General features: G+C 65.9%; 8 protein-coding genes across 8 annotated transcripts; 6 read left to right on the top strand and 2 right to left on the bottom strand.

Moving 5' to 3' along the window:
• Window positions 1–19: 19 nt before the first annotated feature.
• On the top strand, window positions 20–535 carry MICPUCDRAFT_55120 (uncharacterized protein; the record flags this gene model as incomplete). The annotated part of the gene is made up of 1 exon (XM_003055843.1): window positions 20–535. One exon carries the CDS (start codon window positions 20–22, stop codon window positions 533–535), a length of 516 nt encoding a protein of 171 aa, XP_003055889.1.
• Window positions 536–2,256: 1,721 nt separating this feature from the next.
• On the top strand, window positions 2,257–5,036 carry MICPUCDRAFT_38386 (uncharacterized protein; the record flags this gene model as incomplete). The annotated part of the gene is made up of 4 exons (XM_003055844.1): window positions 2,257–2,987; window positions 3,226–3,455; window positions 3,641–3,962; window positions 4,136–5,036. 4 exons carry the CDS (start codon window positions 2,257–2,259, stop codon window positions 5,034–5,036), a joined length of 2,184 nt encoding a protein of 727 aa, XP_003055890.1.
• Window positions 5,037–6,361: 1,325 nt separating this feature from the next.
• On the top strand, window positions 6,362–7,426 carry MICPUCDRAFT_3748 (Drug/Metabolite transporter superfamily; the record flags this gene model as incomplete). The annotated part of the gene is made up of 2 exons (XM_003055845.1): window positions 6,362–6,437; window positions 6,543–7,426. Coding segments are annotated over 2 exons (960 nt in total), but the record flags the coding sequence as incomplete, so codon positions are not given.
• Window positions 7,427–7,556: 130 nt separating this feature from the next.
• MICPUCDRAFT_55124 (uncharacterized protein) lies at window positions 7,557–9,314 on the bottom strand (the record flags this gene model as incomplete). Its single annotated transcript, XM_003056234.1, has 2 exons — window positions 7,557–8,737; window positions 8,849–9,314. 2 exons carry the CDS (start codon window positions 9,312–9,314, stop codon window positions 7,557–7,559), a joined length of 1,647 nt encoding a protein of 548 aa, XP_003056280.1.
• A 217-nt stretch (window positions 9,315–9,531) lies between these two features.
• On the top strand, window positions 9,532–12,325 carry MICPUCDRAFT_71050 (cleavage stimulation factor-related WD40protein; the record flags this gene model as incomplete). Its single annotated transcript, XM_003055846.1, has 6 exons — window positions 9,532–9,578; window positions 9,717–10,545; window positions 10,704–11,154; window positions 11,323–11,534; window positions 11,713–11,938; window positions 12,111–12,325. The coding sequence occupies 6 exons, from the start codon at window positions 9,532–9,534 to the stop codon at window positions 12,323–12,325; spliced, it is 1,980 nt and encodes a 659-aa protein (XP_003055892.1).
• A 493-nt stretch (window positions 12,326–12,818) lies between these two features.
• MICPUCDRAFT_55126 (uncharacterized protein) lies at window positions 12,819–14,784 on the top strand. The gene is made up of 2 exons (XM_003055847.1): window positions 12,819–13,433; window positions 13,606–14,784. The coding sequence occupies exons 1-2, from the start codon at window positions 13,048–13,050 to the stop codon at window positions 14,681–14,683; spliced, it is 1,464 nt and encodes a 487-aa protein (XP_003055893.1). The 5' UTR covers window positions 12,819–13,047; the 3' UTR covers window positions 14,684–14,784.
• Window positions 14,785–16,662: 1,878 nt separating this feature from the next.
• On the top strand, window positions 16,663–18,774 carry MICPUCDRAFT_64109 (uncharacterized protein; the record flags this gene model as incomplete). The annotated part of the gene is made up of 2 exons (XM_003055848.1): window positions 16,663–17,282; window positions 17,562–18,774. The coding sequence occupies 2 exons, from the start codon at window positions 16,663–16,665 to the stop codon at window positions 18,772–18,774; spliced, it is 1,833 nt and encodes a 610-aa protein (XP_003055894.1).
• A 1,562-nt stretch (window positions 18,775–20,336) lies between these two features.
• Window positions 20,337–21,305, bottom strand: MICPUCDRAFT_64110 (uncharacterized protein; the record flags this gene model as incomplete). The annotated part of the gene is made up of 1 exon (XM_003056235.1): window positions 20,337–21,305. One exon carries the CDS (start codon window positions 21,303–21,305, stop codon window positions 20,337–20,339), a length of 969 nt encoding a protein of 322 aa, XP_003056281.1.
• Between the last annotated feature and the right edge of the window lie 920 nt (window positions 21,306–22,225).

Raw genomic sequence — 22,225 nt, forward strand, 5'->3', positions numbered from 1 at the left:
ATGCCAGTGCGACGCTCACATGGAGAACGACGCTGGGTTGTGCTACAAAAAATGCCGCGACGGCTTCGATGGCGTCGGTCCCGTGTGCTGGGGCGAGCCGCCCACCGGCTGGGTAAACTGCGGCATGGGCGCCGCGGTGGACAAGGCCACGTGCGGCAGCGCCATCGCCGACATGGTCCTCGGGCCGCTAGAGATCATCGCTTTCGCGGCCTCGTTCGGGACGTCGACCGCGGCCACGGCGCCCGCGAAAGCTGCAGCGAAAGCGGCGAAGGGCGCCGCCAAAGAACTCGCGGAGCAGGGGACCGAATCACTCGTGAAGCAAGTCAAAAAGCAAGTCGTGGAGACCACAGGCGAGTCCATGGCGACCGGAGGCGGCGCGCAGCTGGTGTCGTCCATCGGCGGGCTGCAAAAATCACCGTCAACCGTCGACACCCTTCGCAAAGCCATGGAAATCGCCGCGCTCGTCGACCCCACCGGCGTGTCTTCCACCGTCGCCGCGTACGCGCACGACAAGTGCGATAAGATCTCGCCGTGATTTCAAGTGCGACGTTTGAAAAGGGAGGCTGAAGCCTCTCCCTGAGCAGGGGTGGTACCACCCCGCTACAGTACCCCTGTCGTGTACCTTCGTATTGCTGTTATCATATTTTTATTATTGTTATAAGATATCATATTTCTCTCAATAGCCTCACTAGACGATAACACCCTCCCCGATGTCGCCGCCGTTCATAGAATACCAATCTTTAAACGCAAATGGGACCAAAACATACCATCATCCTCCTACCGGGGATGTTGAAATGTTCTCATAGGAGAGGCGACTCGGTGAGGTCTGTGAGGCTCTACAAAGTCTCGTGAAGGCTCTACAAAGTCTCGTGTCTCTACAAAGTCTCGTGATTTCTGCTTCAACAAGGCTCACGGAGGTTTTGTAGGGTTTGGGTCGCTACGCTCCGGTCGCTGCCCCAAGGACTCGTGATTCCCGTCAGCCCCCGTGCTTCAAAACAGACCCCAGACCCTGAGAAAAAGTATAAACTACGATCACTACTTAACTTATTATTGAAAAAAAAATATAACTTTACATACTCTTAAACTATTCTTGTGTATTGTAAAAATAGTTTGGTAGCAGTCATAATTTATACTTTTTATCCATATATGTGTGGTCTGAAACAGGTGCCAAAATGTGGTGACACTGCATTCACTGCCCCACAGACCCGTGATTTCCGTCAGCCCCTGTGGTTCAAAACAGACCCTTAGAAAAAGTATAAACTACGATCACTACTTAACTTATTATTGAAAAAAAATTATAACTCTATAAACTTATAAACTATTCTTGTGTATTATGAAAATAGTTTGGAGTCAGTCATAATTTATACTTTTTATTCATATATGTGTGGTCTAAATCAGGTCTGAAACAGGTGTCATAAACAAAGGATCGGGTCGCTACGCTCCGGTCGCTGCCCCAGAGACCCGTGATTCCCGTCAGCCCCTGTGGATCAAAACAGACCCTTAGAAAAAGTATAAACTACGATCACTACTTAACTTATTATTGAAAAAAAATTATAACTTCATATACTTATAAACTATTTCTATGTATTATGAAAAAAGTTTGGGGGCAGTCATAATTTATACTTTTTACCTCTCCTAATATGGTCTAAAAATGGTCTCATATCTATGTCATAAATCGGGGCAAAATCGCTACATTGTTTCGATACCATTTTGAAACTTCATCGAAATTGAGCCAATTTTCACCTCACCAAATGTAGTCAAAAATGGTCTCAAATCTATGTCAAAAATCGGGGCAAAAGTGCAATTTCATCGAAATTTGGCCCATTTTTACCTCACTAAAAGTGATCGCATTTTCTGACGAAAACGATGAAAGTTTTACAAAAAGTCTATGCTTTTCGGCAGAAAGTAGCCGTAGGCTCGGTGTTGCCGACATCATAGGGATTTCAAAAGCCACCTGTCGCAAGGGTCTACCCTAAAGCTACTATCCCTGATTGAATGGCGTCGTCCAGCACACGGCAACCGAGGACAAAAGCCCCCTTTAGGGGGCGGGTGTACTGGCCCATAACCTATGGGTATTTGATAGGTGGTTGTGTGGTTTCAATTAAACGAAGTTGACCGACGCAGTCGGTCAGTATTGAAGCCTTCACACCAGTTCTATCTAATTCCCACAGGTTATGGGCCAGTACGTGTACACTATGCCGCGGCGCGGCGCGACGAACTAACAACCGCCGACGCGCGCGGGCGCCGTCCGTCGCGATGTCGCCGTCGTCGTCCTCCTCCTCCTCCTCCTTCTCGTCGTCTTCCGGCGGGAAGCGCGCGCTCGAGCGCCTCGCCGCGACCGTCCTCGACCACGACGCGTGGACGTTCGCGTCGACGCGCGCGCGCGACGCCGCGCGACGACGCGAGGTGTCCGCCGCGGTCGCGGAGTGCGCGCGCCTGCATCAGCTCTGCTCGTGCGCGTCGCTCGACGACGCCGCCAACGCGGAGCTGGTCCTGCGCGTCGCCGCGACGTGCATGGCGCGGCGACTGCTGGGGCGGATCGGGAGGACGCTCGACGACGGCGCGCGCGCGGCGGTGGACGCCGCGGTCGCGGACGTCGCGACGAGGACGCGGCCGCGCCTCGCGAGATCGCGAACTCTCGACGACGACGACGACGACGACGACGACGACGACGACGACGACGACGCGCTCGCGCGCGTCGTCGAGACGCGGATGACCGCGCTCGCGGAGGAGATGCTCGAGGGGTGGAAGGGCGCGGACGCGCCGCGACGGACGGCGACGGCGACGGCGACGGCGACGGCGATCGCGCGCGCGGTCGACGAGACGACGCGCGACTTTCTCGACGCGTGCCGTCGCGCCGCCGCCGCCGGCGCCGCGCTCTCCCTCCGCGAGCGCGTGAACCACCTCCTCCTCCCGCGCGCGCTCGGGTTCGCGCAGGCGATCGCGTCCCTGGACGCGCGCGCCGCCGCCGCGCTGGGAGACACGAGGTGCGTCGTCCCGCGCGGCGTCGTTCGTTCGTTCGTTCGTTCGTTCATTCATTCATTCATTCATTCATTCATTCATTCATTCATTCATTCATTCATTCATTCATTCATTCGTCGTCGCGCCGGTCCCGACGCCTTTTCTCTCCCTCCGCCCGCCCCTCGCTCGCGGTCGCGACGCGCGACGCCTCGCGACGCCGACTGACGCGCGCCGCCCACCCCGACGCCCGATCGCCCTCCTCAGCGCGGAGACGGTCGAGCGCGTCCTCGAGGCGTGCGACGCCGCGGCGGAGGCTTTTGAGGACGCCGTCGCCGCGCGCCGCCGCGAGTCGCGCGCGCCGTCGATCCTGGGGGGATTAGAAACGCTCTTCAAGGGGGCGTTATCGACATCAACATCGACGTCCTCGAAGGCGAAGGTGGAAGCGGCGTCGACCGAGGCGGACGACGAGAGCGGCGAACTCCGTCTGCGCGAAGGTGGGTCGTTCTACACGCTGGTCCCCGTACGACCGCGTCGGCGTGGGGAACGCCGATCCTTGAGGACTTTTCTTCTCGGCGTGTCTCTCCGCCCACCCCTCGGTTTCGATCCCCGCCATCGACGCCTTTCAACTCCGCTTCTGACGCCTTTGAACCTCACCCTTCACTCCTCTCACCGCGCGAAGCCGTCGCGGCGACGCTTCCGGGGATCCTCGCCGCCGCCGCGCCGGGCGTCGTCGCCGCCGCCGCGGACGCGAGGGCGCGCGCGGAGCGGTACGCCGCCGCGCGGGAAGCCGCCGACGCCGCGAGGGAGAAGACGCAGACGCGAGGAGGGCGGACGACGGGCGCGACGGGAGAAAAAGAGACGCGACGGATGCGACAGACGCGGAGGACGGGGACGGACCCGTCGTCGTCCTCGTCGTCGAACTCCTCCTCCTCCTCCTCCGACGACGACGAGACCGAGCTCTTCGCGATCACGCCCGAGGAGGCGATCCGCGCGATTCGAAGGTGCGTTCTATAAGACACTGGTCCCCATACGACCGCGTCGGCGTGGTGAACGCCGATCCTTAAGGACATTTCCCGGCGTGTCTCTCCGCCCAGCCCTCGCTTTCAATCCCCGCCCACGGCGCCTTTCAACTCCGCTTCTGACGCCTTTCAACTCCACCCATGACGATTCTAAGCGCGCGCGCGCCCGAGGAGTGCCGCGCGACGCTGGCGGAGGCGCCGATTCGAAACGCGCTGCGTCCCGCGCCGACGTTCGCGCGTCCCCTCGCGCGCGCCGCGGTCGACGAGGACGCCCAGGCCGGGACCGGGGGGACGCGCGATCGCGGTCGCGGACTTCTTCTCGCGAGGGTCGTGACCGGGGACCAGGTCGCGAAGGACTGGCTGCGCGAGGGCGAGGGGATCGAGGTGAGGTGGCGCGAGCGTCGGACGGCGTCGGACGGCGTCGCAACGGTTGGCGTTTCGGGTTCCGACGAGGCGCGCCGCACCGTGCGCAGCGCGTCGTTCGGCGACGGCGTCGGGCGCGAGGCGACGGCGACGCGCGCGACGACGCGCCGGGGACGACGGTCGCGTCGCGGAGGTAGAGTCGCCGTCGCGACGACGTGCACGGGGCCGTTCTGCGCGCACTTCGTCGCCGCGTGCGCGGCGTTGGAGCGCGTCATCGCGGACGTCGGAACGTGCGTCGTGACCTCGGAGGGAGGTCGAGGCGGCGTACCGGGCGTCGTCGGCGGATCCGCCGCGGCGGCGGCGTCCGCGCGCTCGCGCGACGCCGCCGCGCGCGTGCTGTTCGCGGCGTCCAGGACCGTCCGCGGCGGCGACGCGCTCGCGTACGTCTTCCGTCTCTTCGGCGGCGGGCCGCGCGGCGACGACGACGACGACGCCGACGACGGAGACGATGCCGAGGGCGAGGGTGACGGCGCGCCGCCTTCCGCGGTGTTCGGCGCGTTCTCCTCACGCGTGTCCCCGTACGATACGATTCCCTCGGCGCGGCGCGCGCCGTTCCTCGAGGACTTTCTCTCGCGGCGCGTCTCTCCCCGTCGCCCCTCGCTTTCGATCCCGACGCCTCGCGGCTCCGACTGACGCCTCACGACTCCGCCCGCCCCGACGTTCGCTCGTACGGTATGCGACCCTCATCAGTCTCCGCGGCGCAGCCGACGGACGCGCGACGGATCCTCCGCGACGTCGGCCCAGCCGTGCGCGTCGACGTCGGTCGTCGCGCCGTCGTCGTGACGTCGCGCGACGTCTTCATCGTCTCCAGAGCGAGGTGCGCGCGTCCCCGTCCCCGTCCCCGTCCCCGTCCCCGTCCCCGTCTATGGTGCCCCGCGCCGACCCTAAACGTGATAATAAACCCACCCACCCTTTCGCTCCTCGACTGACCGACGCGCGTCGACCCCCGCCCGCAGCGACGCGTTCCTCGGGGACTGGGGCGACGACGACGGCGCCGTCCCCCGAGCGGTCGCCGCGGTCGCGCTCCGGTGTCGACAAGTCTTGAGACCCTCTCCTTATGACGGGTCGCTGGAGGTGACGGAGACGACGATCGGGCTCGAGCGGCGCGTGTCCGCGGCGACGCTGGACGACTTCGTCGCGACGCGCGCCGCGCGCTGACGACGGTCTGATGAGGCGCGTTCCGTGCGCACGACGGTCGGTCCCCGCGATGAGCGACGTAGCGAGACAGGACTGCGGGATACGAGTGGGACGCGCGCGCGCGCGCTGCTGCTATATCAGAAACAGTTTTCTACCCTAGGGGTCCGGAAACGGTCTTCCCGTCTTTTTCTAGCAGCGCAAATGCATGGAACTGGTGTCAAAATCGCAAATGGCTGCTGTGCAAAGTTTCAGGTCAATTCAAGCTGGGGCGGCGCATGGGGAAGCGCGGACGTGAGGGGGCGCGTCTGACTGACGCTCATACGAATTTTGAATTAAAAAATCGCAAATTAATTTGGCGTTAATTTGGCCGATACGCGGCTGACTGGGCGTCATACGATTTTCACTTAGCGCACCTCGTCTATCATATTGAGTCTGGTTCTTTTGTTGTTTGTTCGAGAGGATAACGCACGTTTTTCCAAGACGTTCACGTACACGAACGTCGCGGAGAAGCCGAAGTTGCCGAGCATCACACCTGCTCGAAACCGAAAATGTCGCCCACGATTCACGCGCTGATCGCGCCGCTCGCATCGACCCGCGTCACCCCCCGCGGTCGCGTGCGCCCCTCTGCGCGCGCCATCGTCAGGGCGCGCGCTCGCATCCCCGCGTGCAGGAATAATTCGCGGGAAACGACGACGGCAACCTTCAACACTCCACCGCTCTTCAACACCGCTCTTCAACACCGCTCTTCAACACTCGCCGCCGCCGCCCCCGCCGTCGTCGTCGCCGCCGCGGTCACGGCGGAGCGGTCCCCCGTCCCAATCAAGACGCTCATCCTCGGCGTCCTCTTCGCGGGCTGGTACGCGTGCAACATCGTGTTCAACATCTGCAACAAGCAAGGTGCGTTCTATACAAAAGTTTTTCACCCATCTCCCGGTTTCAACATTTGATCGCTCCCCCTTTTCAACTGACCGATGAACTGTTTTTGTATGGAATTTCTTCAAGTGTTGGGCGCGTACCCGTTCCCGCTCACGTCGACGCTGTGGCAGTTCGCCGCCGGCGTCGCCTTCACGGCGTTGTTGCAAATGACGGGTATACACAGGATAAACAAAGATGCGCTGACGATGGAGTCCCTGAGGGCGATCGCACCGCTCGCGATCGTGCACACGCTGGGGAACGTCCTGACCAACGTGAGCCTCGGAAAAGTAGCCGTCTCGTTCACGCACACGATCAAAGCGATGGAGCCGTTCTTCAGCGTGCTCTTATCGTCGCTGTTTTTGGGGGACGTTCCCTCCGCCGCGGTGATCGCGACGTTGGTGCCGATCGTCGGCGGCGTCGCCGCGGCGTCCGTCACGGAGGCGTCGTTCAACTGGCCCGGGTTCCTCGCCGCGATGGGAAGCAACGTCACGTTTCAATCCAGAAACGTCCTCTCCAAGAAGCTGATCGGCGGCGACGGGTGCTCGCAGGCGTGCCCGGCGATACCGATGGACAACATCGACCTGTTCTCGATCATCACCATCATGAGCCTCGCGCTGACGTTACCCGCCGCCGTCGTTCTGGAAGGTGTCCGGTTCACACCCGGAGCCATCGCCGCCTACGCCGCCTCCGCCGGCGCCGCCTTTTCGCCGGCGGTGATATTCCAGAAGGCGATGATCGCGGGGGCTTGTTTCCACATGTACCAGCAGATCTCGTACATGATCTTAGCGCGCGTCTCGCCGGTGACGCACAGCGTGGGGAACTGCGTGAAGAGGGTGGTTGTGATTTCGTTCTCCGTGTTGTTCTTCAAAAACGCGGTTTCGCCGGTGAACGCCGTCGGAACCGCCGCGGCGTTGGGCGGGGTGTACGCGTACACGCGGGTGAAGCGGGCGGAGCGGGACGCCGCCGCGGCGAAGATTGAATAGCGCCCGTCGCGATGAAACGTGGCGCGCGCGGGCGTAGTGTACGATAGCGCGAGTGGTTTTAGTAGTGTACGATAGTAGCGCGAGTGGAAGGTAGAACATACACCGCTCGTCGTTCCGGCTAGTACCAAGGGCGCATCGCGACGGGCCCGCAACACACGGCCTCGTCCATGCGCTCGTCGTACCCGCCGACGATGGCCGCGAACGACGTCGCGCGTTTCTCCCGTCTCCGTCCCCCGGGCCCCGCGTTCGCGTTCGCGTTCGCGTTCGCCGCGCCGCCGCCGCCCTCCGCGTCGTTCTCCTTCTCCTCCTCCTCCGCCGCCTTCTTCGCCGCGCGTCGCGCCTTCACGCGCTCTTTCGTCGTCCGATCCAGCGCCAGCATCGCCATCGTGAACCCGCCCGCGCACAGCAGCGTGATCCCGCCCCATCCCATCGCGACGACGAAACACGAGAGCAGCCACGGCTCCACGGACGCGCGCCACGCGTCCGCCTCCGACAACCCCGCCTGCGACATTCGCGCGATCCCGAACGCGAGGTACGTCACGCACGCGACGCCGCCGGCGAACAAGAACGCGCCGAAGAACCTGTGGTTCCCGCGAGCGACGCACGTGCCGACGAACGGGCAGTGATGGTCGAACCGAGCCATGCAGTACCCGCACGTGGAACAGTGCGACGACCGCGGCGGGCGCCTGCGAGCGACGCGCGGCGAACGGACGGACGATACGATGAATCGACGACGACGACGCGTTGAAAGGGGGGGTTCATCGGTCAGTCGATCGAGTCGATCGTCCGACGCGACGCGCAGGTGACCCGACGCGGAGACCGAGACCGGGCGAGGGACGGGACGGCGCGCGCGCTCGCGTCGTACCAGACGCGTCGTATGGGTAATTAGTCGGGTGTCGTACCAGATGTGACACGTGACGCAGTACCGCGCGGTGACGCATCGTTCGTCGTATTCGATCGCGGCGGTCCCGCCGAGAAGCGTCGTCGCTTCCATGTCTTCGGGGTCGAGTAACCGTTTCGGCACGAGCGTTTTCAAGGGTTGCCCGTCGTGCGCTTTGCTGTATCGCTTCAAGAAGACCTCGTCGGGGTCGAACGCGCGCGGCGCGACGTTCTCGCCGCGGCTCCAGAACCCGCCAAACGGTCCCCCGTCCCCGTCCCCGTCCCCGCGCGATCCCGCGCTCGCGCGCGCGCGTCCCGCTCGCCGCCGTCGCCCCGACGCGCCGCACGCCCTCGCGGCGCGCGCGACCGCCGCGGTCTCTTCCTCGTCCAACGGCGCGACCACGATCGGACGTCGCTTCTCTGGGAGGGGCCATTCCATACAAAAACAGTTCACCGGTCATACAGTTGAAAGGGGATGCGATCAAATGTTGAAACTGGACAATGGGTGAAAAACTTTTGTTTTGAACGCACCTAGGAACCACGTCACGTCCGGCGCGTCTCCGTCCCGTCTCGGCGGAATCACCCCCGGGTCCGAGTAGTGCACGAGCCACAGCCCTGCGAGGACGAGCGCTGGGAGCGTCGCGACGACGACGCGCGCCCACGCCGGGATCGCGCCGCGCCCGGCGTCGTCCGAGCCGTTCCAGTCGACGCGCTGGAGCACGAGAAACTGATGATCGACGCGGGAGGGCGATTCCGTGTGAGATGATTTCGTTCGTCGGTCAGTTGAAAGGGGACGCGATCGACTGTTGAACCTGCGGGGTGGGTAAAGTTTTCTCACCTCGCAAGCGAGGTACGCGAGGATCACGTAGAGCGCGATGACCAGGGGCGCGCCTCCGTTGCGGCACTCCTCGTCGTCGAGCCATCGCGCGGGGGGCGGCGGCGGGGCGTCGTCGTCCGCCGAGCGCGCGGCGAGGATGCGCGCGGACGACGTCGCCATGGCTCCGCGCGCGCGGGAAACTGCGCGCGGCACCGAACAGAAAGTTCCTTCAGCACGAAGCGTGATACAGTAGTTGTACATGTACTGTACTCGTACGTGTACAGTACATGTACGAGTACACGTACACTACATGTACACGTGTCTGGTACTACTACTGATAGACTGACGATTCGAATTTCTCGGACAGATAGACCGGCGCCGCGCCGCGTTCGCGCGGATGCCGCAGCTCGACCTCGCGTCGATGTGGGGGCGCTCGACGGAGAAGCGCGTCGTCGTCGATCGCGGCGGCGGCGGCGACGACGAGAACGTCCCCCCTCGCGGCGGCGGCGACGCGCGCGCGAGGGATGGAAGCGCGCGGGGAGGCGATCTCGCGAGCGGCGAACCCGGCGCGGCGGACGCGAGCGACGACGCGAGCGACGACGACGACGGCGAAGACGCTGGGGCGGCGTACGAGCGCGAGCGCGACGCGCGAATCGCGCGGAACCGCGAGATCATGCGCGAGCTCGGCATCGACGCCGCCGTCGCGCGCGGCGTCGGCGGCGCGGGACGCGGTCGACGAGGACGACGAGGACGACGCGACGACGACGACGACGACGACGACGACGCGCGTCGACGATCGCGCGAGGCGCGCCGACGCGCGAAAGCCGCGAGAGCGGCCGCGGCGGCGACCGCGCCGACGCGACGGTCCTCGCGCGCGACGCGGCATCTCGGCTCGTTCGTGGACGACGTCCACGCGGACGCGATTCGCGCGGCGGGCGCGCGGCCGCCGCCTATTCCGCCGCCGCGCGCGGCGCCCGCGCGCGCGTCGCCGCCGCGCTCGCGCTCGCCCTCCCCGGAGACCTTCGACGACAGCTCCGTGTTCAGGTACTCCGCGATGCAGGCGTCCACGGCGACCTTCGACGAATGTCGGACAACTGTTGGACAACTGGCGGACAACTGGGTCGGACGACTGTCGGACGACGACTCGCGACGAGGAGCCTCTGAAGGGCGGCGGCTTCTCGGGTTCCGCGAGACGAGACGGTCGTTCCGCGACGCCGCGTGCAAGAAGGGTTTCTACGTGATCGACGCGCTCGAGTCCGAGGCGGCGCCTATGCTCGTCGCCGGCGGCGACGGCGGCGTCGTCGCCGTCTTCGGCCTCTCTCGCGGCGAGAGAAGAAGAGACGAAAGTTCATTGGACGACGAAATATCGGACGAATGTCGGACGTCTGAGGCGCGTTCTATCTTCACACTGGTCCCCGTACGACCCCGTCCGCGTGGTGAACGCCGTTTCTTAAGGACTTTATCTCCCGACGCATCTCTCCGCCCACCCCTCGCTTTCAATACCCGGCCTCGGCGCCTTTCAACGCCAACTGACGCCTTTCAACTCCACCCCGACGTTCGCTCGCGTAGAAGAACGCACCCGACGCGCCGACGCCGCCGTTGATGTCCTGGCGCGCGCACCGGGGGTGGGTCTCGCACGCGCAGTTCCTCGACGTCGGACGGAACACCGACGATCCCGCCGCTCCGCCGATGGTGCTCACGTCCGGCGGAATGGACGGCGTCGTCGCGCTGTGGGACGTCTCGAAAGCCGGGCGCGTCACCGGCGATCCGTCGAGGGCGCGCGACGTCGCGGAGACGTCCGAAGCCGGCGCCGGCGTCGGCGTCTTCTCCGCGCACGCGGCGGCGCGCGCCGGCGGCGACGCGATCGCTCGCGTCGTCACCGGCTCGAAAGACTCGACCGTGCGTCTCTGGGACCTCTCGAGAGCGTCGGGCTTCGCGCTCGCGCGGACGTTCGACGCGCGTCACCGCGGGGTGGTGAAGTGCGTCCGGTGGCGGCCGTCTCCGGGCGGCGGCGACGGCGGTGAGACTGCTTCCCGTACGACTCCGTTCGCGTGTTGATCGTCGTTTCTTAAGGAGTTCTTTCCTTTCGCGCGCTATGATATGAACCTCACTTTTTGACAATCGGGAATGATATACACCAATCACATGCACACGTGACTGACACGTGTTTTCCCTCGGCCTATCACAGCCGGCGGCGACGGAGGCGGCGGCGACGGCGACGTGTTCGCCACGGGCGGCGCGGACGGCGACCTCCGCGTGATGGACGCGCGCGCGCGCGGCGACGGCGTCGCGGGCGCGATAGATCGCGCGCACGACGGCGCCGCGGTGCACTTCATCGAGTGGTCCGCGAGCGGACGCGAGTTTTTGACGTCGGGCGGCGACGGCGTCGTCCGCGCGTGGGCGCGTTCTATCTTCACACTGGTCCCCATACGACCCCGTCCGCGTGGTGAACGCCGTTTCTTAAGGACTTTGCCCGTCGCATCTCTCCGCCCACCCCTCGGTTTCAATACCCGGCCTCGACGCCTTTCAACGCCGCTTCTGACGCCTTTCAACTCCACCCCGACGTTGGCTCGCGTAGGACGTCCGGTTTCTGGGCGAAAAAGAACGACGGGGGGGAACGGCGCTCTCGTGCGAGATCGTCCGCGGCGCGCGGGCGTCCGGGCACGTCGCGCGCGAGGTGCGCCGACCGCGGACGATGACGCGCGCGGTGTACGTCGACGAGACGCGCGTGGTGACCCCGGGGGAAGGGTCGCGGCGGCTGTCGTTGTACGCGACGCGCGAGAGACGCGGCGGCGGCGATGGCGGTGAGACTGCTTCCCGTACGACTCCGTTCACGTGTTGATCGTCGTTTCTTAAGGAGTTCGTTCTTTCCTCTCGCGCGCTATGATATGAACCTCACTTTTTGACAATCGGGAATGATATACACCAATCACATGCACGCGTGACTGACACGTGTTTTCCCTCGACCTATCACAGCCGGCGGCGGCGGCGCCGGCGGCGACGGCGAGGCGGCGGTCGTGAGCCGAGGCGAGCTCGGGTACGACGCGACCGCGGTGTACGCGCGCGCGAGGGCGCCGCGCGGGCGAGAGTGGGCGCTCGCGCTCGCGGAGAAGAGCGAGATTCGTCTGTACGAGCCGCTCTGGTCTGGAGCGCGCGCGGACGCGGCGGGCGACGACGTGGCGGCGGATTGAGGTGCGTTCGATACAAAAATAGTTCACCGGTCAGTTGAAACGGGACGCGATCAAACGTTGAAACCGGACGATGGGTGAAAAACTTTTGTGTAGAACGAATGACGGATTCGAGCGTAAGGTAGGATACGTGTCACGTACGAAAGTACGAGGCCACATTGGAAGTACAGTACGAAAGTACTTTCGAAAGTACGAAAGTACTTTCGTACGAAAGTACGAAAGTACCTTCGTACGAAAGTACTCAACGTACTTTCGAAAGTACGAAGGTACGAAAGTACGAAAGTACTTAAGTATCTATACGGAAGTAGGCAGATTCCCTCTGACTACGATCGCATACAGTACAGTACGGTTCTTTGGAAATCAAACGTTTGCGCCAGGTTTGCGCTCGCCGCCTGCACTGCACTGCAAATACCGCGAGTGTCTACATCTTTTCGAGTGTCGTGTCTTTTCGTGTGTCTACAACTCATCGAGGGCGCGGTCGCACACCGCCGCCGCGCGCGTTCTTCCGCGCGAGGGCGCGACGCCGCGGTCGACGCGCGTCGACGAGCCGACGCGCGTCGACGAGCCGACGCGCGTCGACGAGCCGACGCGCGAGCGACGCGCGCCCTCGCCCGGGACGCCCGCGTGCCACGCTGGCGGTCGTCGCTGAGCAAGCACGAGCGGCGGCAAAAAATACCTGCACCGCAGAGACGAGGTGTCCGCATCCGAGCGAGTGTCCGCATCCGATGGTGGCGACGCGCGACGGCGCGCGATGGTGGCCGACGCGCGAACCCCCCGGGGAGAAACCCACGACGCTGTTCATGGACCGCACCCGCCGTGAGATCGTGCCGATCGCGACCGCGGACCTCGCGCACCATCGCGTCGTCGCCGCGGCGGTGTGCCAGGAGGGCTGCTACCCGGACAAATCGCGCGCGCACGTGAACCAAGACACCTTCGTCCTCGACGTCGCGTTCGAGGGCGACGCGAACCAATGCTTGCTCGGGGTCTTCGACGGCCACAGCGTCCACGGCGAGGACGCGGCGCAGATCGCGGCGGCGACGCTCCCGAGGACGCTGAAGGAGCTGCGGGCGGACGACGCCTTCGAGAACCATCTCGGCGACCGCGCATTGAGGTGCGTTCTATACACTGGTCCCCATACGACCGCGTTCGCGTGGTGAACGCCGATCCTTAAGGACTTTTCCCGGCGTGTCTCTGCGCCTAGACCTCGCTTTCAATCCCCGACCGCGACGCCTTTCAACTCCACCTGACGCCTTTGAACTCCACTCCGACATTCGCTTGTATAGAACGCCCCTGACCGCGTCGCCGCTCGACGGCGACGACGCGGGGCCATCCGCGTTCGCGACCGCGTTCGAACGAACGAACGACGTCATCGTGCGCGAGCTCGCAGAGGACGTGAAGTCGTCGGGAACGACCGCGGTCGTCGCGCACTTGATCGGGGACATGTTGCACGTCGCGAACGTCGGGGACTCGAGGGCGATCTTAGGAATCGCGGCGAGCGGCGAGGAGGCGAGGCTGTCATCGTCGTATGAGCAATCATCGCGCGCGTCGTCGCCAACGAACGAGAACGACGTCAGTCCTAGGTGGGAGGTCCTGCCCGTGACGCACGACCAGACGTGCTTCCGGCACGACGAGCGCGTGCGGATGAAGAAAGAAGCGACCGAGGACGTCATGTTCGCGACGCTCGGGATGATCCTCGGCGAGGTTCCGTTTAGCGAAGACTTCGGCGAGGAGACGATTGAGGCCGCGGACGACCCGCCGCGGGTGTTCAAGAACAAGAAGCACTACCCCGGGTGCGCGTTCACGCGGAGTTTAGGGGACACGATAGGCAAGAGCCTCGGCGTCAGCGCCAAGCCGGAGACGCTGTCGTATCGCTTGGACGACGCGAGCCGGTGCCTCGTGATCGCGTCGGACGGCGTCTTTGAGTTTTTAGAAAACAAAGATGTGATCGCGATATGCGAGAGATACGAGGGCGACGCGCTGGGGGCGTGCGAGGAGATCACGCGCGCCGCGTACGCGTGCTGGAGCGAGGAGGACACGCGAGCGGACGACGTCACGTGCGTCGTCTCGTATTTCACGCCAAAGCCGAGCGCGGCGAAGGCGCCAAAACCGGCGACGGCGCCGTCGAAAGCCGCGGAGCAGTGGATGCGCGTCAGAAGGCAAGTGCGCGCGGGGCACACGAAGAAAGAGCCGGGTTTGCGGTTCGCGAACGCGGCGCTCGCGAAAGCGGCGATACATCTCCGCACACGTCGCGGCTCGCTCGCGATCGAGGATTTGTTCCCCAGGTTCGAGTGGGACACGATGGAGGGCGCGGGGGTCAACTTGAAAGACCTCGTCGACGCCACCGCCGGGCTTGGCGTGTGAGAAGCGACGAGAACGAGGAGGTCGACGTACACGTGTAATCTTACTGTACGTTGATGTTGTTGATGACGTTGAAGTTTAATCAAATACCTTCGAAGGTACGTAAGGTAACTGACAAAAAAAACGCCCTTAGTAACTTACCTTGAAGGTACTTTACTTTCGAAAGTACTGTACGTGTACGAAGGTACAGTACCTACAGTAGTGTATGCTGTTCGCGGGTCGCCCTCACGGGCACGTTTAAAGGCGCGCGCGTGGGCCGATTTGCCTTTCAAAATTTTCGCCCCTTGATCGTGAATCTCCGGTGAGCCTCGATGAAAAATAATCACCGATGAAAATGCGATGAAAATTTCCCCACCGGGAGGACGCGGTTTCAAAGTTTTTTTTTACCCGACTAATTTGAAACTGGCGGATGTGGACAAATCGTCCACATCCCACTTTCCGGAAGGGCGACCCGCGAACAGCTAAAATGTACTCACTACGAAAGTACGAACAGGTCGGGTATCGGGAGCACTGTTGTTATTCGAAGACGCCGCCGCGTCTGCGCCGACGGTCAGGTCGCGAAGGTCGCGCGCGCGGCGGCGGTCGACCGAGCGAGGACCGCGGCGGACGCGCGCGGACGCTTCGCGGCGGGACGCGCTCGCGCGGCGGCCGCGGTCGGGTCGACGCGCGCGAGATCGCGAGAGAGAGAGAGAGGCGCGGGGGAGGGGGCGCTCGAGTCCGCGAGCGATGGTCGTTCAGACGCGCGCGCGCGCCGCGGGGCACGTGGAGAACATCGCGCGTCAGCGACTCGTGGCGTACTCGGACTCGGACTCGGACGCGGACGCGGACGTCGCGGAGGAGACGACGACGCGCGATGAGGCGACGGACGCGTCCGCGTCGGCGGCGGGTCTCCCGCCAGACTTTTTAGATCCGACGTCGCTCGCGCGTCGCTCGCCGTCCAGACGCGCGCGACCCGACGCGGAGCGCGCGTCGGTCGACGCGGCGGCGACGGCGACGCCTCGCGCGTCGGTCGACGCGGCGGCGACGGCGACGCCTCGCGCGTCGGTCGACGCGGCGGCGACGGCGACGCCTCGCGCGTCGGTCGACGCGGCGGGAAGCAGCCCGGGAGAAGGCGCGGCGAGCGCCGCGCGCGGATTCCGATTTCGATTCCGATTCCGCGGCGGCGGCGGCCAGGACGACGACGACGACGACGACGACGACCGCGCGTCGTCATCCCCCGAGGAGACGCCGCCGTCGCCGTTCGACTCGAACCGTTCGCTCTCTCCCATGGACCTCGAGGAGTGCGACCGACCGGGACCGGGTCCCGGAAGCGACGGGGCGGATGGCGACGAAGAAGAGCCGGAGCCGTCGTCGTCGTCGCCGTCGCCGTCGCTCGGCGCGTTCACGCTCGGCGCTTCCGGGGGGGCACGCGGAGGCGCGCGCGGGACGCCCGGCAGCGCGCGACGCGCGACGAGGAGCAGCGCGCGAAAACCGAAACCGAAACCGAAAACGAAACCGTCGTCGACGTCGTCAAGGGGAGAGTTTCAACACGTGAGTCTGCTTCCCATACGACCCCGTTCGCGATGTGAACGCCGTTCCTTAAGGACTTTTCCCGTCGCCACTCTTCACCCGCGCTTCCCTTTCAACGTTTGACCGGTAAGACGTTCGACTGACCGATCGCTTCACCCACCCAGTCGACGACGACGACGACGACGAGCGCGTCGGAGTCGCCGCCGCCGTTTCGGTTTTACCCGGCGCCCCCGACGGCGGCGGCGCCGCCGGCGACCGCGCCGGCGTCGACGCCCGCCCGCGTCTCGAACGTCCTCGGGGGCGCGTTCGACGGCATCGGCGACGCGGAGGGGGGCGAGAGACGCGGCGGACGCGACGACGCGGGGACGCCGCCGACGGCGTTTTCTCCGAGCACGCCGTTCGGAGCCGCCGCCGCCGCCGCCGCCGCGAGCGCGAGCGCGAGCGCGAGTCGCTCGTGGACACCCCCGGTGGAAATGATGGCCGGTCTGTCGTTCAACATCGGTGGCGGCGGCGGCGGGAGTTCGAGCAGCGCGAGCGCCGCGAGGAGGGACAAGCGGAAGGAAACCCCGGGAGGGTCGAAGAAGAAGACGGCGGCGTTCGCGTCGCCGAAGAAGAAGCTCGAGACTCGGACGCCCTCGTTCGAGTTTTCGCCGCCGCCTCAACCGCCGCCGCGACCGCCTCAACCGCCGCAGCCGGCGCCCGCTCCGGCGTTTCCTTCGAACAGATACGCGTTCGATCGATTCGGGGCGGCGATCACGCCGCCCGGAAGCTCCCCGGCGGCGACGGGAGGAAGCCCCGGCGGCGGATCAGGCGGCGGGTTTTCGTTCGACGGCGCGAGCCCGACGTTTACCCTGGGTCGCGCCGCGGGGAAGTCGCCGTTCGGGAAGAGCGGGGGCGGGGCGTCTCGAGCGAGGCATAACAACCACGATATTCGATCCGCGGCCGCTGCTGCGGCGGCCGCGGCGGCGGCGGCGGCGGCGGCGGCGAGGTCTCCGTCGAGCGACGCGTTCGCGCGCGTCACGTTTTCGTCGCCGTCGTCGCCGTCGCCGCGAACGCAAACGCAGACGCACACGCAGACGCAGTCGCCGACGCGCGGGCCGATCAAGCGCGCGGCGCGCCCGACAAAGGGCGCGTCCACGTTCCCGCGCGCCCCGGACGCGCTCGACGTGGACGTCCTCCGAGAGCGCGCGGCGAGGATGAACCTCGACGACGACGACGGCGGCGGCGCGCGCGCGGCGGGGGCGGGAAAAGACGTCGTCGCGGAGAGAGAATTCGATAAAGAATCCGCCGCCGCCGCGCACCGCGCGGCTGCGCACCACGCCGCGTCGCGCGCCCCCGGCGCGTCCGCGATCGACGCGAAAGAGCGCGGGAACGTGGCGTTCCGAGCGGGCGAGTACGACGCCGCGGCGGCGTGCTACGACGCCGCGCTCGAGATGATGTCGCGCGAGCGCGGCGTGGTGGAGGTTCGGTGCTCTCGCGCGCGCGCGCACGGCGACGGCGCGCGTCGGTTCGTCGACTACAGGGACGCGGCGGTGTGCTACGCGAACCGCGCGGCGGCGCGGTTGATGCGCGCGTCGTGCGTCGTCGGCGCGGCGTCGGCGTCGGCGGCGTCGGCGATTCGCGCGGCGAACGACGTCAGACTCGCGCTGGAGGACTGCCTCAACGCGCTCTCCGCGGACCCGTCGTTCGACCGCGCGCGTCTCCGCGCGGGGACGTGCCTCATGAAGCTCGGCGCGTTCCCCGAGGCAGCGCGGACGTTCGACGCGTGCGCGCCGCGCGACGCGACCGGGGGCGAGTCCGAGGCGAGAAAACTCGCCGCCGAGGCTTTGCGCGCCGCCGCGTTGACGCGCACGATGCGAACCGTCACGCTGCCGTCGCTTCGCAGCGGGTTCCTCGACGCCGCCGCGCGGGGCGTCGCCGCGGCGATGCGAACCGTCGCGGGTCACGCCGACGCGGCGGCGGCGGACGCGGACGCCGACGCCGACGCGGACGCCGCGCGCCGCGCGATCGCCATCGCGACGCCGCTCGCGGCGCTCGCGCCGCACGCGTCGCACGTCGCGGAGACGAGAGCTCGCGCGCTGTTCATCTTGGGGGACCTCGCGGCGGCGGCGCGCGTCGCATCGTTCGAGGGCCTGGGCGGCGACCGAGAAGACATCGAGCGACGCGACGGCGACGGCGACGGCGGCGACGATGCGGCGACGATGGTTCGCGTCCCCGACGGCGACGGCGACGGCGACGTCCTCGCGTGGTGGCGCGTCGTCATCCCGCCGCTCGCGGAATACGCGACGGGCCGCGTCACGGACCGGCACCGAGCCGTGTTCGCGCGATTCGGCGGCAAGACGAAGGCGGAGATCGCGGCGGATCTCGCGCGCGACGCGGCGCGCGGCGACGACTCGGGTGCGCGCTGTTCTGTTCTCCGCCTCCGCGAACGTTTCGTTTCGTTTCGTTTCGTTTCGTTTCGTTTCGTTTCGTTTCGTTTTTCATCGCCCGTCCGTCTCCCCGGTTTCAACGGACGGTTTCAACGGACGTCCCCTCGTTTTCGACGGACGCGTGATCGCGCGCGCGTTCGACTGACCATCCGATGAATAAACGCGATCGCTCTCTTCGCGCGCCGTCGCGTCGCGTCGTACGCAGGGACGATCGCCGAACGCGAAGACTTTCACGCGCTCGCGGCGGCGGTGACGGCGCAAGTTGACGCACGCGCGCGAGGAAACGAGCGGTTCAAAGCGGCCGCGCACGACGCCGCGCACGAGGCGTACACCGAGGCACTGAACGCATCGGCGTCGGCGTCGGCGTCGGCCTCGGCTGGGGGTCGCGCCCTGAGCGCTGGGTTCGACGGTGCGCGCGGACTAGACCAGACAAGACCGCTCTCCGCGCGACCCCGTCTCCGCGCGTCGCTCATCGCGCGTCGTCGTCTCTCGGGGGACTTACAGTACTTCTCTCTTCCCGCGCCCGCCCGCCCTCTCCGTCGCGCTCTCTCGTCCATCGAAACGTCCACGTCGTCAACACGCGAACCAATCGCATCACTTCCCGCCACCTCACCCACCAATCACAATCACAATCACATCACGACAGCCGCGTGCTTGTGCAACCGCGCGGCGGCGTCGCACGCCGCCGGGAGGATGCTCGACGCGCTCGCCGACTGCGGGCGCGCGCTCGCGTGCAACCCGGCGCACGGCAAGAGCCTCTCTCGCCGCGCGCAAGTCTCGCTGGAGATTCGCGACGCGGCACACGCGGTGAGGGACCTCGAGTCGCTCGTGGCGTTGACGACCTCGAGGGCGTACGTCGAGGGGACGCTCGAGGGAATTCAGGTGCGTTCTTCACACTGGTCCCCATACGACCCCAATGGCGTGGTGAACGCCGATCCTTAAGGACTTTTGCCGTCGTGTCTCTCCGCCCACCCCTCGCGTTCAATACCCGCCCTCGGCGCCTTTCAACTCCAACTGACGCCTTTCAACTCCACCCCGACTTTCGCTTGTATAGACCGACCCTCACGCGCGCGCGAAGAACGCGGCGGGAAGAGGACGAGGCGCCGCGGTGGGGTACGCTGCTTACGGGCCCGACGCCGCCGCCGACGCGCGGGGTCGCGTCGACGTCGCGCGCGCCATCGTGGGCGTCGACGCCGCGTCCGCGGCGCTCGCGCAGACGCGGTTGAGGGACGCGAAGGCGGCGGCGGCGACGCAGGCGCCGCCGGATTATTACAAAATTTTGGACGTGCGCGCGCGCGAGCGCGCGTCCGAGGCGGACGTCAAGCGCGCGTACCGGGCCCTAGGTGCGTTCTATGTCACACTGGTCCCCATACGACCGCGTTCGCGCGGTAAACGCCGTTCCTTAAGGACTTTACTTCCCGGCGTGTCTCTCCGCCCACACCTCGCTTTCAATCCCGACACACCTCGACGCCTTTCAACTTCAACTGACGCCTTTCAACTCCAGCGCTGCGGCATCACCCGGACAAGTCGGCGCGGGGCGGCGGGGTTTTGACGGCGTTCCGGCGCGCGGACGCGGACGCGCTGCGAGCGGACGCGGACCGTCTGTTCAAGCTCCTCGGCGCCGCGAACGCGGTGTTGTCGGACGCGAGGAAACGCGCGGCGCACGACGCGGACGAGCGGCGAAGACGCGCCGCGCCGGCTCGGTCGCATCATTCGCATCATTCGCACGCGCGCGAGGGGTACGCGTATTCGTATTCGCACTCGCATTCGCACGGCGGCGGCGGCGGCGGCGGCGGCGGAGGGTGGGCGGGGGGCGGGAACCCGCCGCCCGCGCGGGGGGCGGGGGGCGGTGGGCGCGGCGGCGGCCGGCGGCCGACGCGGGGTCGACGCGACGGCGGCGCGCGCGGGGGCGGCGACGGGGCGAATAAGTTCGCGGGGAACAGAGGCAGGTTCGGGTTCGCGGGCGGCGGCGGCGGCGGCGGCGGCGGGTTTCGAGCCGGATAGGCGACGGACGGTTTCATTCTTTCGACGACGACGACGACGACGACGACGACGAACGAACGAACGGCGTTCGATTTGCGACGTGCCCCGCGCCGCGCTTCTCTTCCTCGCGCTCGCCCCCGCCCTCCCGCCCGCCCGCCCGCCGCGCGCGCGTCGCGTCGCGTCATCGCCAGTCCGCGTTCCGGTAGTATATGAACTTTTTCCCTTGGCACCGCGAGCACTGGATCATTCCGGGCTTCTTCGCGGGATTCGTTCCGTCGTTGCACACGCCGCACTTGCCCTCGCCGTCTTTCCCTCCGATCCCGAGGAAGCGCTCGCACTTGGACGTGCTGAAGTTCTTCTCCCTCCACCCTTCCGCGACGTGACAGTTGTAGCACTTGCGCGTTCCCGTGCCCAGGCATAGGTCGCAGCGTTTCTTCTCGAGGCCGCCGGTGACGGCGGAGGCGTCGAACCCTTTCCCCGCCGCGGCGCGCGGGACGACGACGACGGCGGCGGCGGCGCGGCGGCCCCGCGCGGTCGAGGACGCGCGCGCGCGGAGTGGGAGGACGCCGCGCGCGGGCGGGAGCGCTCGAGCGGCGAGCATCACGTCGCGCGAGTGATGACCGACTCTGGCGTCGGGCTTCCGACATCGACCTGACCTGGTACCTGGAGTACCTGTACACTGTTAACTGTGTACCTTCGTACATGTACAGGTAGACAGTCTCACATTAATAAGTCGATCCTTCACAACACTTGAGTACGTATTAATCCACGACTGATTGCCCATACGATATCACTGGAATTAGTTCATTAGTTGATCGCGCCCGGTCGACTGTTCAAAGCGAGTAATCGAGGCTGACCGGAGATTCACGATCAAGGGGCGAAAATTTTGAAAGGCAAATCGGCCCACGCGCGCGCCGTTAAACGTGCCCGTAAGGGCGACCCGCGAACAGCATACTGTAGGGCTACTGTGTGTGGATAGGCTAACGAACGCTATCGCTAACCCTCACCGCGCCGGTCTCCGCAGCGCACTTTTCCTCGCGATGTCGGCGGCGCTCCTCCCCGCGCTCGCGCTCGCGCCTCGCGCCTCGCGCGCGGCGCGCGACGCCGCGCCCCGCGCGGCGTCTTCTCACGCCCCGCGCGCGTCGCCCCCGCCGTCCTCGCCCTCGCCCGCCTCGCGAAGAGGCGCCTCCGTCGTCGCGCGCAGCGGCGTCGACCCCGAGTCGCTCGCGATCTTGCAACAGCGGCTCGGGCAGCGCATCGAGCTCGAGGGCGACGGCGCGCAGCGTCTGAACCAGACCGCGGGGCTCCTCCTCGGCGCGGACGGCCGCGCGATCGACAAGGACGAGCGGAAGAAGGTGCTCAAGGCGGACGAGAAAGGGCAGGCGGAGCAGGCGCTGGAGATCTCCTACGGTGCGAGACGACGACGACGACGACGACGACGACGACGACGACGACGCGATTCCGTCCTCCGTCCTCCGTTTCCTTTCCCGTTCCCATCCCGCGGCGGGCGCTCCCTCGGCCTCGCGCGTCGTCCCGTCCCGCGCTCGACACCGCGCCGACGCCGACGCCGACGACGACGCGACCGACCGACCTCCCCCCCCCCCCCCCCGGGGGGATTTTTTTT

This window comes from Micromonas pusilla (genome assembly GCF_000151265.4).
Source record: "Micromonas pusilla CCMP1545 genomic scaffold MICPUCscaffold_2, whole genome shotgun sequence".
Taxonomy (NCBI): Eukaryota; Viridiplantae; Chlorophyta; class Mamiellophyceae; order Mamiellales; family Mamiellaceae; genus Micromonas; species Micromonas pusilla.

Excerpts from the sequence above, each read along its gene's own strand:
- MICPUCDRAFT_55126 (XM_003055847.1), top strand. The coding sequence starts at position 13,048 with ATGGTGGCGACGCGCGACGGCGCGCGATGGTGGCCGACGCGCGAACCC. Across the intron at positions 13,434-13,605 it reads CTCGGCGACCGCGCATTGAG|AACGCCCCTGACCGCGTCGC; the intron begins GTGCGTTCTATA and ends TCGCTTGTATAG.